Source organism: Bombina bombina, chromosome 3 (genome assembly GCF_027579735.1).
Source record: "Bombina bombina isolate aBomBom1 chromosome 3, aBomBom1.pri, whole genome shotgun sequence".
NCBI classification, from domain to species: domain Eukaryota; kingdom Metazoa; phylum Chordata; class Amphibia; order Anura; family Bombinatoridae; genus Bombina; species Bombina bombina.
Genome location: NC_069501.1, coordinates 249,397,981 through 249,410,333, shown reverse-complemented (window position 1 = coordinate 249,410,333; position 12,353 = coordinate 249,397,981). Strand labels below are relative to the sequence as shown.

The window sequence follows — 12,353 nt, the reverse complement described above, 5'->3', positions numbered from 1 at the left end:
CATACATAACAGCCTGATACCAGTTACTACTACTGCATTTAAGGCTGTACTTACATTATATCGGTATTAGCAGTATTTTCTCAGTCAATTCCATTCCTTAGAAAATAATATACTGCAACATACCTCTTTGCAGGTGAACCCTGCCCGCTGTCCCCTGTTCTGAAGTTACCTCTCTCCTCAGAATGGCCGAGAACAGCAAATGGATCTTAGTTACGTCCGCTAAGATCGTACACAAACTCAGGTAGATTCTTCTTCTAATACTGCCTGAGAAGAAACAACACACTCCGGTGCTGTTTAAAACAACAAACTTTTGATTGAAGTAATAAAAAACTAAATTTAATAACCACACTCCTCTCACACATCCTATCTATTAGTTAGGTGCAAGAGAATGACTGGGTGTGACGTAGAGGGGAGGAGCTATATAGCAGCTCTGCTTGGGTGATCCTCTTGCACTTCCTGTTAGGGAGGAGTTAATATCCCATAAGTAATGGATGACCCGTGGACTGACTACACTTAACAGGAGAAATAAATTTATCAGGTAAGCATAAATTATGTTTTTTAAACTACAGTTTTTTTTTACCTTATGTGATGTTAGACCAAGAACAAAGGAAACAAATTTATTCAAGATAAATTTAAAAAAAAAAAAATATTTTTCTGCAGCTAATTTGCAATGAGATTTTCAACTGCTGCAATATAGTATAAGACTTTAAAAATGGCTTTATTCTCCAGTTAATCAGCACAGTTGAGACTGTTTTAGTGCCTAATGTAATTTTGAAGTAATCAATTAAAAAACTTTCACTTATTTTCTGTAATGCTTGTTAAAAACCTTTTTAATCAATTTTTCTCAATCTTACTTTTTTTAGGAAAGGAGACTACCACCGGTATTTGGCAGAATTTGCTGTAGGAAATGACAGGAAGGAGGCTGCGGAGAACAGTTTGGTAGCTTATAAAGCTGCAAGTGATATTGCAATGACAGAACTTCCTCCAACACATCCCATTCGTTTAGGTCTTGCGCTTAATTTCTCTGTGTTCTACTATGAAATTCTTAATTCTCCTGACCGTGCCTGCAGGTAATTGTTGGTTTGAGTTATGACTTGCAAAATAAATAAAAGTAACGTCAATAGCCATTTCTGTCTTGATTTTTAAATTGTCAAAGGAAAATTTAACAGTTTGAGATGGTAATATAAAATGATAAATGGTATATATAGAAAAAAAACCTCTGCAATATACTATATTTATTTTGTCTCCTATAATTACATTTGGAAATTGTGAAGTTTTCAGTTCCCGTTCAAAATGGAAGTGCAGAACACGGTTATATTTCAAACGGCAATTGGCTGCACACTCTACTGACCTATTTATAACTGTCCCTAATTGGCCACGGCAGAGCAGGTAGTTACAAAGTTGCAGCTCCCGTCTTTTGTTTGAATGCATCATTCGATTTAGCATTTATTTTGTGTTTTTATGTCCCTTTAAAGAATAAGAAGAAACTTTAGTTCTCGGAAAAAAATATTCATAAGAAGACTCAAGTGTAAAATGTTAAACCAGAATAGTTATATTATGCATATACCAATTTTTGTAGACCTAAAGGTTATTCTTATGGAAAGTCATGTTACACTTTTGAGAAGTGTTGTGCTGAACACACCACAAATTTTTTTCTTTCTAACCAATTAAGATATTTTCTCTGGGTTATAGAAACATTCCCTTTGTTAAAGGGACAGTCAACTCAAAAATTGTTATTGTTTAAAAAGATACATAACGCCTTTACTACCCATTCCCCAGGTTTGCACAACCAACATTGTTATATTAATATACTTTATAACATTTAAACCTCGAAATTTCTGCCCTATTTCTTTCATGTAATTGGCAAGAGTCCATGAGCTAGTGAAGTATGGGATATACAATCCTACCAGGAGGGGTAAAGTTTCCCAAACCTCAAAATGCCTATAAATACACCCCTCATCACACCCACAATTCAGTTTTACAAACTTTGCCTCCTATGGAGGTGGTGAAGTTAGTTTGCGCTTGATTTTTATGATTTCTTCTATAAGCGCTTCTAAGCATTCTGAAGCCCAATTCTCATTCAGGTCTGAGTGTGTATTTCCCTTTGCAGTCCAGCAGTTTTGTTTTGGGAATCATGTTTTAGGAATCTCTCTTACCTGGGGTATAGTTTTTTTTTTTTTTTTTTTTTTTTTCCATTTTGACTTTTTTCTTTGGTAAACTTGCAGGCAAATTAGTCTTGCGAGGGCGCAAAATGCGATTTATTGCGTCATTCTTGGCACGAGAAATTTGGGGCGCGAATCTGCGCCTGTCATGACGCATGTTCATCATTTCCTGCATCTTAGTTGACGCTAGGTTATTTGGTGCGAAATTGTGTTTGACGCGAGTTGCATCATTTCCGAATGTTTGTTGGCGCCAAAAAATTTCTCAACTTCCTTTTGCATCGTGCGTCATACTTCGCGCAAAAAAAGTTTTATTTTACCTCACTTCCTATATGCTCCTTGCCACCTTTATGCTCAGAGGGCTATGCTATTTGCTTTTTTTGCCAATGTTAGCATTTGCATTTTTTCCCATTCCAGAAACGGTTATATGTGGAAATAAGATATTTCTGTTTAATTTTTTTTTTTAACATTTTTACAAGATGTCTCAATCTGATCCTGTCTCAGAAGCTGCTGTAGAAACCATGCTGCCTGAACACAGTTCTACCAAAGCTAAGTGTATCTGTTATAAGCTAGTGGAGATTATATCTCCAGCTGTAGTGTGTAACAGTTGTCATGATAAGCTTTTGCATGCAGAAAAGGTTTCTATTAGTGCTAGTACAGTATCTGTTGTTCGTTCAACATCTAAAGTACATGATATCCCTGATATGAAAAATATTGCTGAGGCGATACCGAAGGCTATGGCTGCTAATACCGCCTTTAAATAAACGTAAAAGGTCTTTCTCTTGCAAGGTGTATCCAGTCCACGGATTCATCCTTACTTGTGGGATATTCTTATTCCCTACAGGAAGTGGCAAAGAGAGCACACGGCAAAGCTGCCATATAGCTCCCCCTCTGGCTCCGCCCCCCAGTCATTCTCTTTGCCGCTCTAACAAGTAGCATCTCCACTGGAGGGTAAAGTGAATGTGGTGTTAGATTTGTAGTTTTTATATCTTCAATCAAAAGTTTATTTTTAAATAGTACCGGTTTGTGCTATTTACTCTCTGGCAGAAATATGATGAAGAATTCTACTGAGGAAAATGATTTTAGCATGTTGTAACTAAAATCCATTGCTGTTCCCACACAGGACTCGGGAGTACCAGAAAACTTCAGTTGGGGGGAACAGTTTGCAGGCTTAACTGCTTTGAGGTATGTTTGTCATATTTTTTCTAGTCAAGACAAGATAATGCTAGAAGACTGACAAGATTCCCCATGTGGGAAGGGTAAGCCATGTTCTGAAACTTAGTATAGAACTAGAGGCTTATTTAAGTGGGCTCAATAGACTGGTTATCACTTTAGCAGGGCAATCGATTATTTTGTTTAGAAAAATACTCTATTGACACTTTTAACACTTTTAAGCACTTTTGATGTGTTTATGAGGGTTTTATTCCATATGGCATTATTTTTAGTCACCTAAATTGGGTTCTGAAGGCCCCACTGCTCCGGAGTGGGAGGGGCCTAATTTCACGCCTCAGTTGCGCAGTTTATTCTGACAAGATTTCCCTGCATGCTGCTTCACATGGGTCCAGAGACTGCTTGAGGACTTCAGGAGGCTTGCTTTTCTCAAATTCAATCCTTGAGGGAAGGTAGGCTTTAGGCGGCTCCGGTTTGGGCATTAAAGGGTTAATCAGGCTGAATCTTGCTGTGCAATCATATCGAAGCATTAGGCACATACTGTAAAATTTTTCAAGAGATTTGGTTCATTTTTCACCATTTTGTAAAATTGTGTGCGCTTTTATTATCTTAAAGGCACAGTACCATTTATTGCAAATTGTATTTTTTATTACATAAAGTGTTTTCCAAGCCTGCTTGTGTATAATACCGATCTGTTAAACATGTCTGATACTAAGGAAAAGCCTTGCTCTGTGTTCAGAAGCCATGGTGGAACCCCCACTCAAAATGTGTCCCAAGTGCACTAATGTGTCTATACACTTTAAAGATCATATTGTGTCACTTAAAAATATAGCCCTAGATGATTCTTTGACTGAAGGTAATGAGGATAGTCCGCCTTCCTCTCCCCATGTGTCATCACCAGTTACGCCCGCTCAAGCGATACCTAGTACCTCTAGTGCATTAGCACCTATTACATTGCAACAACTGGCGGCAGTCATGGATTATTCCCTTACGGCCTTTCTATCCAAACTGCCAGTTTTCCCTAAAAAGCGCGATAGCTCTGTTTTGAGAACAGATGAGGAGCAGTCGGAAGCTTTGGGAGGCTTATCTGATGTACCCTCACGACACTCTGAAGTAGGGGCGAGGGATGTTATGTCTAAGGGAGAAATTTCTGACTCAGGAAAAGTTTCTCAGCCGGCAGAATCAGATTCACTAGCATTTAAATTTAAATTGGAACACCTCCGCGTTCTACTTAGGGAGGTCTTATCAACTCTGGATGATTGTGACCCTATGGTGGTCCCAGAGAAATTGTGTAAAATGGACAAATATATCTAGAAGTCCCTGTATACACTGATGCGTTTCCGATCCCTAAGAGGGTAGCAGATGTTGTTGCTACGGAGTGGGAAAGACCAGGTGTACCTTTTTGTTCCCCCACCTATCTTTAAGAAAATGTTCCCCATAACTGATCCCAGGCGGGACGCGTGGCAGACGGTCCCTAAGGTAGAGGGGGCAGTTTCAACACTAGCCAAGCGCACAACCATACCAATTGAAGACAGTTGTGCTTTCAAAGATCCTATGGATAAAAAAATTAGTTTTACTAAAGAAAATTATTTATTCAACAAGGTTTCCTTCTCCAACCTATTGCCTGCATTATTCCTGTAACTACTGCAGCGGCTTTCTGGTTTGAGGTGCTGGAGGAGTCGCTCCAGACGGAGACCTCATGACGAAATTATGGATAGAAAGAATTAAGGCTCTAAAACTGGCTAATTCTTTTATCACAGATGCCGCTTTGCAATTGGCTAAGTTAGCGGCAAAAAATTCTGGTTTTGCCATCATGGCGCGCAGAGCGCTTTGGCTTAAATCGTGGTCGGCCGACGTGTCGCCTAAAACAAAATTACTGAATATTCCTTTCAAGGGAAAGACCCTTTTCGGGCCCGAGTTGAAAGAGATTATCTCGGATATCACTGGGGGAAAGGGCCATGCCCTCCCGCAAGATAGGCCTTTTAAGGCTAAAAACAAGGCTAATTTTCGTTCCTTTCGCAACTTCAGGAGCGGTCCTGCTTCATCCTCTGCTACCGCAAAGGGTAATACTTCACAGCCCAAGGCAACCTGGAAGCCTTTGCAGGGCTGGAACAAGGGTAAACAGGCCAAGAAGCCTGCAGATGCTACTAAGACAGCATGAAGGGGTAGCCCCCGATCCGGGACCGGATCTGCTAGGGGGCAGACTCGCTATCTTTGCTCAGGCTTGGGCAAGAGATGTTCCCGATCCCTGGGCATTAGAGATAATTGCTCAGGGATATCTTCTAGAATTCAAGGACTCTCCTCCAAGGGGAAGGTTCCACATTTCTCGTCTGTCTACAGACCAGACAAAGAAAGAGGCGTTCTTACGCTGTGTAGAAGATCTAATCAAGATGGGAGTGATATATCCAGTTCCAATTACAGAACAAGGACTGGGTTTTTACTCAACCCTGTTTGTGGTTCCCAAAAAGGAAGGAACTTTCAGACCAATCCTGGATCTAAAAGTTCTAAACAAATTCCTCAGAGTTCCATCTTTCAAGATGGAGACCATTCGGACAATCTTACCGATGATCCAGGAAGGTCAATATATGACTACCGTGGATCTAAAGGATGCATGCCTTCATATTCCTATCCACAAAGATCACCATCAGTTCCTAAGGTTCGCTTTTCTGGACAAGCATTACCAGTTCGTGGCCCTTCCCTTCGGGTTGGCCACCGCTCCCAGAATTTTCACAAAGGTGCTAGGGTCCCTTCTAGCGGTACTAAGACCGCAGGGCATTGCAGTAGCACCCTATCTGGACGACATCTTAATACAGGCGTCTTTTCCCAGAGCCAAGGCTCATACGGATTTTGTTCTGGCCTTTCTAAGGTCTCATGGGTGGCAGGTGAACACCGAAAAAAGTTCTCTGTCCCCGCTCACAAGGGTTCCCTTCCTGGGAACATTAATAGACTCGGTAGAAATGAAAATATTTCTGACTGAGGTCAGAAAATTAAAGCTTTTAACCACTTGCCGAGTTCTTCATTCCATTCCTCGGCCATCTGTAGCTCAGTGCATGGAGGTAATCGGATTAATGGTAGCGGCAATGGACGTAGTCCTTTTTGCTCGAATACACCTAAGACCACTGCAACTGTGCATGCTCAATGAGTGGAATGGAGATTATGCAGATTTGTCTCCTCAAATACAACTGGACCAGAAAACCAGAGACTCTCTTCTCTGGTGGTTGTCTCAGGATCACCTGTCGCAAGGAATGTGCTTCCGCAGACTGGAGTGGATCATTGTAACGACCGATGCCAGTCTGTTAGGCTGGGGCGCGGTCTGGGGCTCCCTGAAAGCTCAGGACCTATGGTCTCTGGAAGAGTCTCTTCTCCCAATAAACATTTTGGAACTGAGAGCGATATTCAACACGCTCCAGGCATGGCCTCAGCTAGCGGCGGCCAAATTCATGAGATTTCAGTCGGACAACAACACGACTGTAGCATACATAAATCATCAGGGAGGAACAAAGAGTTCCTTAGCGATGAAGGAAGTAACCAAGATAATCAGGTGGGCGGAGGATCACTCTTGCCATCTATCTGCAATTCACATCCCAGGAGTAGACAACTGGGAAGCGGATTTCCTAAGTCGTCGGACTTTTCACCCGGGGGAGTGGGAACTCCACCCGGAGGTATTTGCTCAGCTGACTCGGCTATGGGGCAATCCAGAGTTGGATCTGATGGTGTCCCGTCAGAACACCAAACTTCCTCTTTACGGTTCCAGGTCCAGGGATCCCAAGGCGGCATTGATAGATGCTCTAGTAGCGCCTTGGTCCTTCAATCTGGCCTATGTCTTTCCACCGTTTCCCCTTCTCCCTCGGCTGGTAGCCAGAATCAAACAGGAGAAGGCCTCAGTAATTCTGATAGCGCCTTCGTGGCCACGCAGGACTTGGTATGCAGACCTAGTGGACATGTCATCTGTCCCATCATGGACACTGCCAATGAGGCAGGATCTTCTAATACAGGGTCCATTCAAGCATCCAAATCTAGTTTCTCTGCAGCTGACTGCTTGGAGATTGAACGCTTAATTCTATCCAAGCGTGGGTTCTCTGAATCATAGATACTCTGATCCAAGCTAGAAAACCTGTCACCAGGAAAATTTACCATAAGATATGGCGGAAATATCTTTGTTGGTGTGAATCCAAGGGTTACTCGTGGAGTAAGATTAGGATTCCAAGGATATTGTTTTTTCTCCAAGAAGGATTGGAGAAAGGTTTATCAGCTAGTTCTTTAAAGGGGCAGATATCCGCTCTGTCTATCCTTTTACACAAGCGTCTGGCCGAAGTACCAGATGTTCAAGCGTTTGCACAGGCGTTAGTCAGAATCAAGCCTGTCTATAAACCTGTGGCTCCTCCCATGGAGTCTAAATTTAGTTATTTCAGTTCTTCTAGGGGTTTCGTTTGAACTTTTACATTCCATAGATATTAAGTTATTATCTTGGAAAGTTTTGTTTTTGGTAGCTATATCTTCTGCTCGAAGAGTTTCAGAATTGTCTGCTTTGCAGTGTAATGCACCCTATCTGGTGTTCCATGCAGATAAGGTAGTTTTGTGTACCAAACCTGGTTTTCTTCCTAAAGTTGTTTCTAATAAGAACATTAACCAGGAAATCATTGTTCCTTCTCTGTGTCCTAATCCAGCTTCTAAGAAGGAACGGCTTTTACACAATCTTGATGTGGTTCGTGCTTTGAATTTACAAGCAACTAAGGATTTCAGACAAACATCATCTTTGTTGTCTATTCTGGTAAGAGGAGAGGTCAAAAAGCGACGGCTACCTCTCCTTCTGGTTGAAAAGCATCCATCCGATTTGCTTATGAGACTGCTGGGCAGCAGCCTCCTGAACGAATTACAGCTCATTCCACCAGAGCTGTGGCTTCCACTTGGGCCTTCAAGAATGAGGCTTCTGTTGAACAGATTTGTAAGGCAGCGACTTGGTCTTCACTGCATACTTTTGCCAAATTTTACAAATTCGATACTTTTGCTTCTTCTGAGGCTATTTTTGGGAGAGAGGTTTTGCAAGCAGTGGTGCCTTCCGTTTAGGTTACCTGTCTTGTTCCCTCCCTTCATCCGTGTCCTAAAGCTTTGGTATTGGTATCCCACAAGTAAGGATGAATCCGTGGACTGGATACACCTTGCAAAAGAAAACAGAATTTATGCTTACCTGATAAATTACTTTCTCTTGCGGTGTATCCAGTCCACGGCCCGCCCTGGCAATTAAGTCAGGTTAAAATTTCTTGTTAAAACTACAGTCATCCCTGCACCCTATGGTTTCTCCTTTTTCTCCTAACCGTCTGTTGAATGACTGGGGGGCAGAGCCAGAGGGGGAGCTATATGGACAGCTTTGCTGTGTGCTCTCTTTGCTACTTCCTGTAGGGAATGAGAATATCCCACAAGTAAGGATGAATCCGTGGCCTGGATACACCGCAAGAGAAAGTAATTTATCAGGTATGCATAAATTCTGTTTTTAAAGCTTCTCATAATACTGATGAAATTTGTAATGACAAGTAACCTACTGATATATCCTCCTCTGATGAGGATCACTCTGACTCAGAAGATCCTACTTCAGACATTGACACTGATAAATCATATCTTTTTAAGATTGAGTATGTTCGTTCTTTGTTAAAAGAAGTGTTAATAACTTTGGATATTAACCCCTTAAGGACCAGCGACGTACCCTGTATGTCACTGGCCTTTTTTTGGGACTTGATTGTTTTATAGCACGGTCTTGCCACCAGCGTTGAGACTGCTCTATTCCACAAAGCCTGCTGGAGGGAGTGCATTTATAGCGTGTTCTTGCTAGACTTGTGCTTTTATGTCCTGAAAAAACCCTTAACGACCAGTGACATACAGGGTACATTGTGGTCATTAAGGGGTTAAGGAATCTGGTCCTCTTTATACTAAAACCAGTAAACGTTTAAATTCTGTCTATAAACCTCCTGTGACTACTCCGAAGGTTTTTCTCTTGTAAGGTGTATCCAGTCCACGGGTTCATCCATTACTTGTGGGATATTCTCCTTCCCAACAGGAAGTTGCAAAGAGGACGCCCACAGCAGAGCTGTCTATATAGCTCCTCCCCTAACCTTCACCTCCAGTCATTCTCTTTGCAACTCTCGACAAGATAGGAAGTATAAAGAGATATGTGGTGACTTAGTGTAGTTTTACCTTCAATCAAGAGTTTGTTATTTTTAAACGGTACCGGCGTTGTACTCTTTTACTCTCAGGCAGAAATTAGAAGAAGAGTTCTGCCTGGAGGTTGATGATCTTAGTGGTTTGTAACTAAGGTCCATTGCTGTTCTCACACATGACTGAAGAGTATGGGATAACTTGAGTTGGGGGAACGGTCTGCAGACTACCTGCTTTGAGGTATGTTCAGTACTTTTATTTCTAGAGAAAGGATAAGTTCTAGAAAATGCTGACAGGACCTTGTGTATTTGAGGTAAGCTAGATGCAGTGATTTTGCAACGACTGGGATCATGCTTACAAAATAGGGTAATCCTCATGTTAATACTCATATTAATTAGTAACAAAACGTTTACATGTTTCATAAATGGGATGTTTTTTTCTCTGAGGTTGATAAGTCTTTAGTTGGGGCCTAGTTTTCCACATGGCTAGTCAGATACTCCTAGGAGTATTTACTTAAGGCCCCTCTGACATAGAGTACATGGTGGGAGGGGCTTATTTTCGTGCTTTAGTTGCAGTTTCTTTGACTGAGACATCCAGCTTCCCTAGAGGAGCCCTCTTGCATCGGAGGACCACTATAGAGGGCTTATTTCTTCCCTAATCGTATTTGAGGGCAGGTAGGAGCCACAGCAGAGCTGTGGCAAGGTACTTAACTGTCTTTTACCGGTGGTTGACGTTTTTTATCCGGTTTGGGGGCTAAGGGGTTAATCATCCATTTGCAAGTGGGTGCGATGTTGCTTTAGTCCCTTACACTGTAAAAATTTCGAAGACTTTACTACATTTAAACACTGTTTTCCAGTTTAAGTGCTAGTTTTTTTTCTCTTAAAGGCACAGTACAGTTTTTGTTTAATTGCTGTTTCACATTTATTAAAGTGTTTTCCAAGCTTGCTGGTGTCATTACTAGTCTGTTAAACATGTCTGACATAGAGGAAACTCCTTGTTCAATATGTTTAGAAGCCATTGTGGAACCCCCTCTTAGAATGTGTACCAAATGTACTGAAGTATCTATAAACTATAAAGACCATATCATGGCTTTTAAAGATTTATCACCAGAGAATTCTCAGACTGAAAAAAGGGAGATTATGCCATCTAGCTCTCCCCATGTGTCAGAACTTATAACTCCCGCCCAAGTGACGCCAAGTACATCTAGCTCGTCTAATTCTTTTACCTTACAGGACATGGCGGCCGTTATGAATTCTACCCTCACAGAGGTATTGTCCAAACTGCCAGGGTTACAAGGAAAGTGAGACGGCTCTGGGGCTAGAACAAATACAGAGCTTTCTAACGCTTTAATAGCTGTGTCCGAGATACCCTCACTAAGCTCCGAAGCCAGTGCAAGGGAGTTTCTATCTGAGGGTGACATTTCAGATTCAGGGAAGGCTTTACTTCAGTCCGATTCTGAAATGATAGCGTTTAAATTTAAGCTTGAACACGTCCGCTTATTGCTCAGGGAGGTTTTAGCGACTCTGGATGACTGTGACCCCATTGTAGTTCCAGAGAAATTGTGTAAAATGGACAAATACTTTGCAGTGCCTGTTTACACTGTTTTTCCAGTCCCTAAGAGGTTTTCGGAAATTATTACTAAGGAATGGGATAGACCAGATGTACCGTTCTCTCCCCCCCCTGCTTTTAAAAAGATGTTTCCCATAGATGTCGCCATACGGGACTCGTGGCAGACGATCCCTAAGGTGGAGGGAGCCGTTTCTACCCTAGCTAAGCGTACAACTATCCCAGTCGAGGACAGTTGTGCTTTCCTAGATCCTATGGATAAAAAATTGGAGGGTCTCCTTAAGAAAATTTTTATTCGTCAAGGTTTTATTCTCCAGCCTCTTGCATGCATTGCCCCAGTTACTGCTGCAGCGGCTTTTTGGTTCGAGTCTCTTGAGGAGGCTCTACAGGTGGAGACCCCGTTAGCTGATATCTTAGACAGGATTAAAGCTCTTAAGTTAGCTAATTTCTTTATTTCTGACGCTGTTTTTCATTTAACCAAGCTAACGGCTAAGGATTCAGGTTTTGCCATTCTGGCGCGTAGGGCGCTATGGCTCAAGTCCTGGTCAGCAGACGTTACTTCAAAGTTTAAGCTTCTTAACATCCCCTTCAAAGGACAGACCCTATTCGGGCCTGGCCTGAAGGAGATCATCTCTGACATTACTGGAGGAAAAGGTCACGCCCTTCTTCAGGATAGGTCCAATAAATTAAGGACCAAACAGAATAATTTTCGTTCCTTTTGAAACTTCAAGGGGGGCACAGCTTCAGCTTCCTCTAATGCAAAACAAGAGGGAAATTTTGCGTAGTCCAAACCAGTCTGGAGACCTAACCAGACTTGGAACAAAGGGAAGCAGGCCAAAAAGCCAGCTGCTGCCCCTAAGACAGCATGAAGGAGTAGCCCCCTATCCGGGACCGGATCTAGTCGGGAGCAGACTTTCTCTCTTCGCCCAGGCTTGGGCAAGAGACGTCTAGGATCCCTGGGCACTAGAGATTGTTTCCCAGGGATATCTTCTGGAATTCAAAGGTTCATCTCCAAATGGGAGATTTTATCTGGTTTGCAGATAGTTGTGAGAGATGAAGAGAGAGGCATTCTTACGTTGCGTTCAAGACCTACTGGTTATGGGAGTGATCCACCCTGTTCCAAGAGAGGAACAGGGGCAGGGTTTCTATTCAAACCTGTTTATAGTTCCCAAAAAAGAGGGAACTTTCAGACCAATCTTGGATCCCAAGATCCTAAACAAATTTCTCAGGGTCCCATCCTTCAAGATGGAGACTATTCGAACCATCCTACCTATGATCCAGGAGGGTCAATATATGACTACCGTGGAC

The 12,353-nt window shown here is 42.2% G+C and overlaps 1 protein-coding gene across 2 annotated transcripts in view; it reads left to right on the top strand.

Annotated features, from left to right (window-relative positions):
* YWHAE (tyrosine 3-monooxygenase/tryptophan 5-monooxygenase activation protein epsilon) overlaps positions 1–12,353 on the top strand; it is a 153,683-nt gene that overhangs the window by 91,383 nt on the left and 49,947 nt on the right. For both annotated transcript variants that reach the window (XM_053706245.1, XM_053706246.1), the window contains exon 4: positions 864–1,070. In XM_053706245.1, coding sequence (XP_053562220.1) covers positions 864–1,070 — 207 coding nt within the window. The remainder of the gene's footprint in view (positions 1–863; positions 1,071–12,353) is intronic.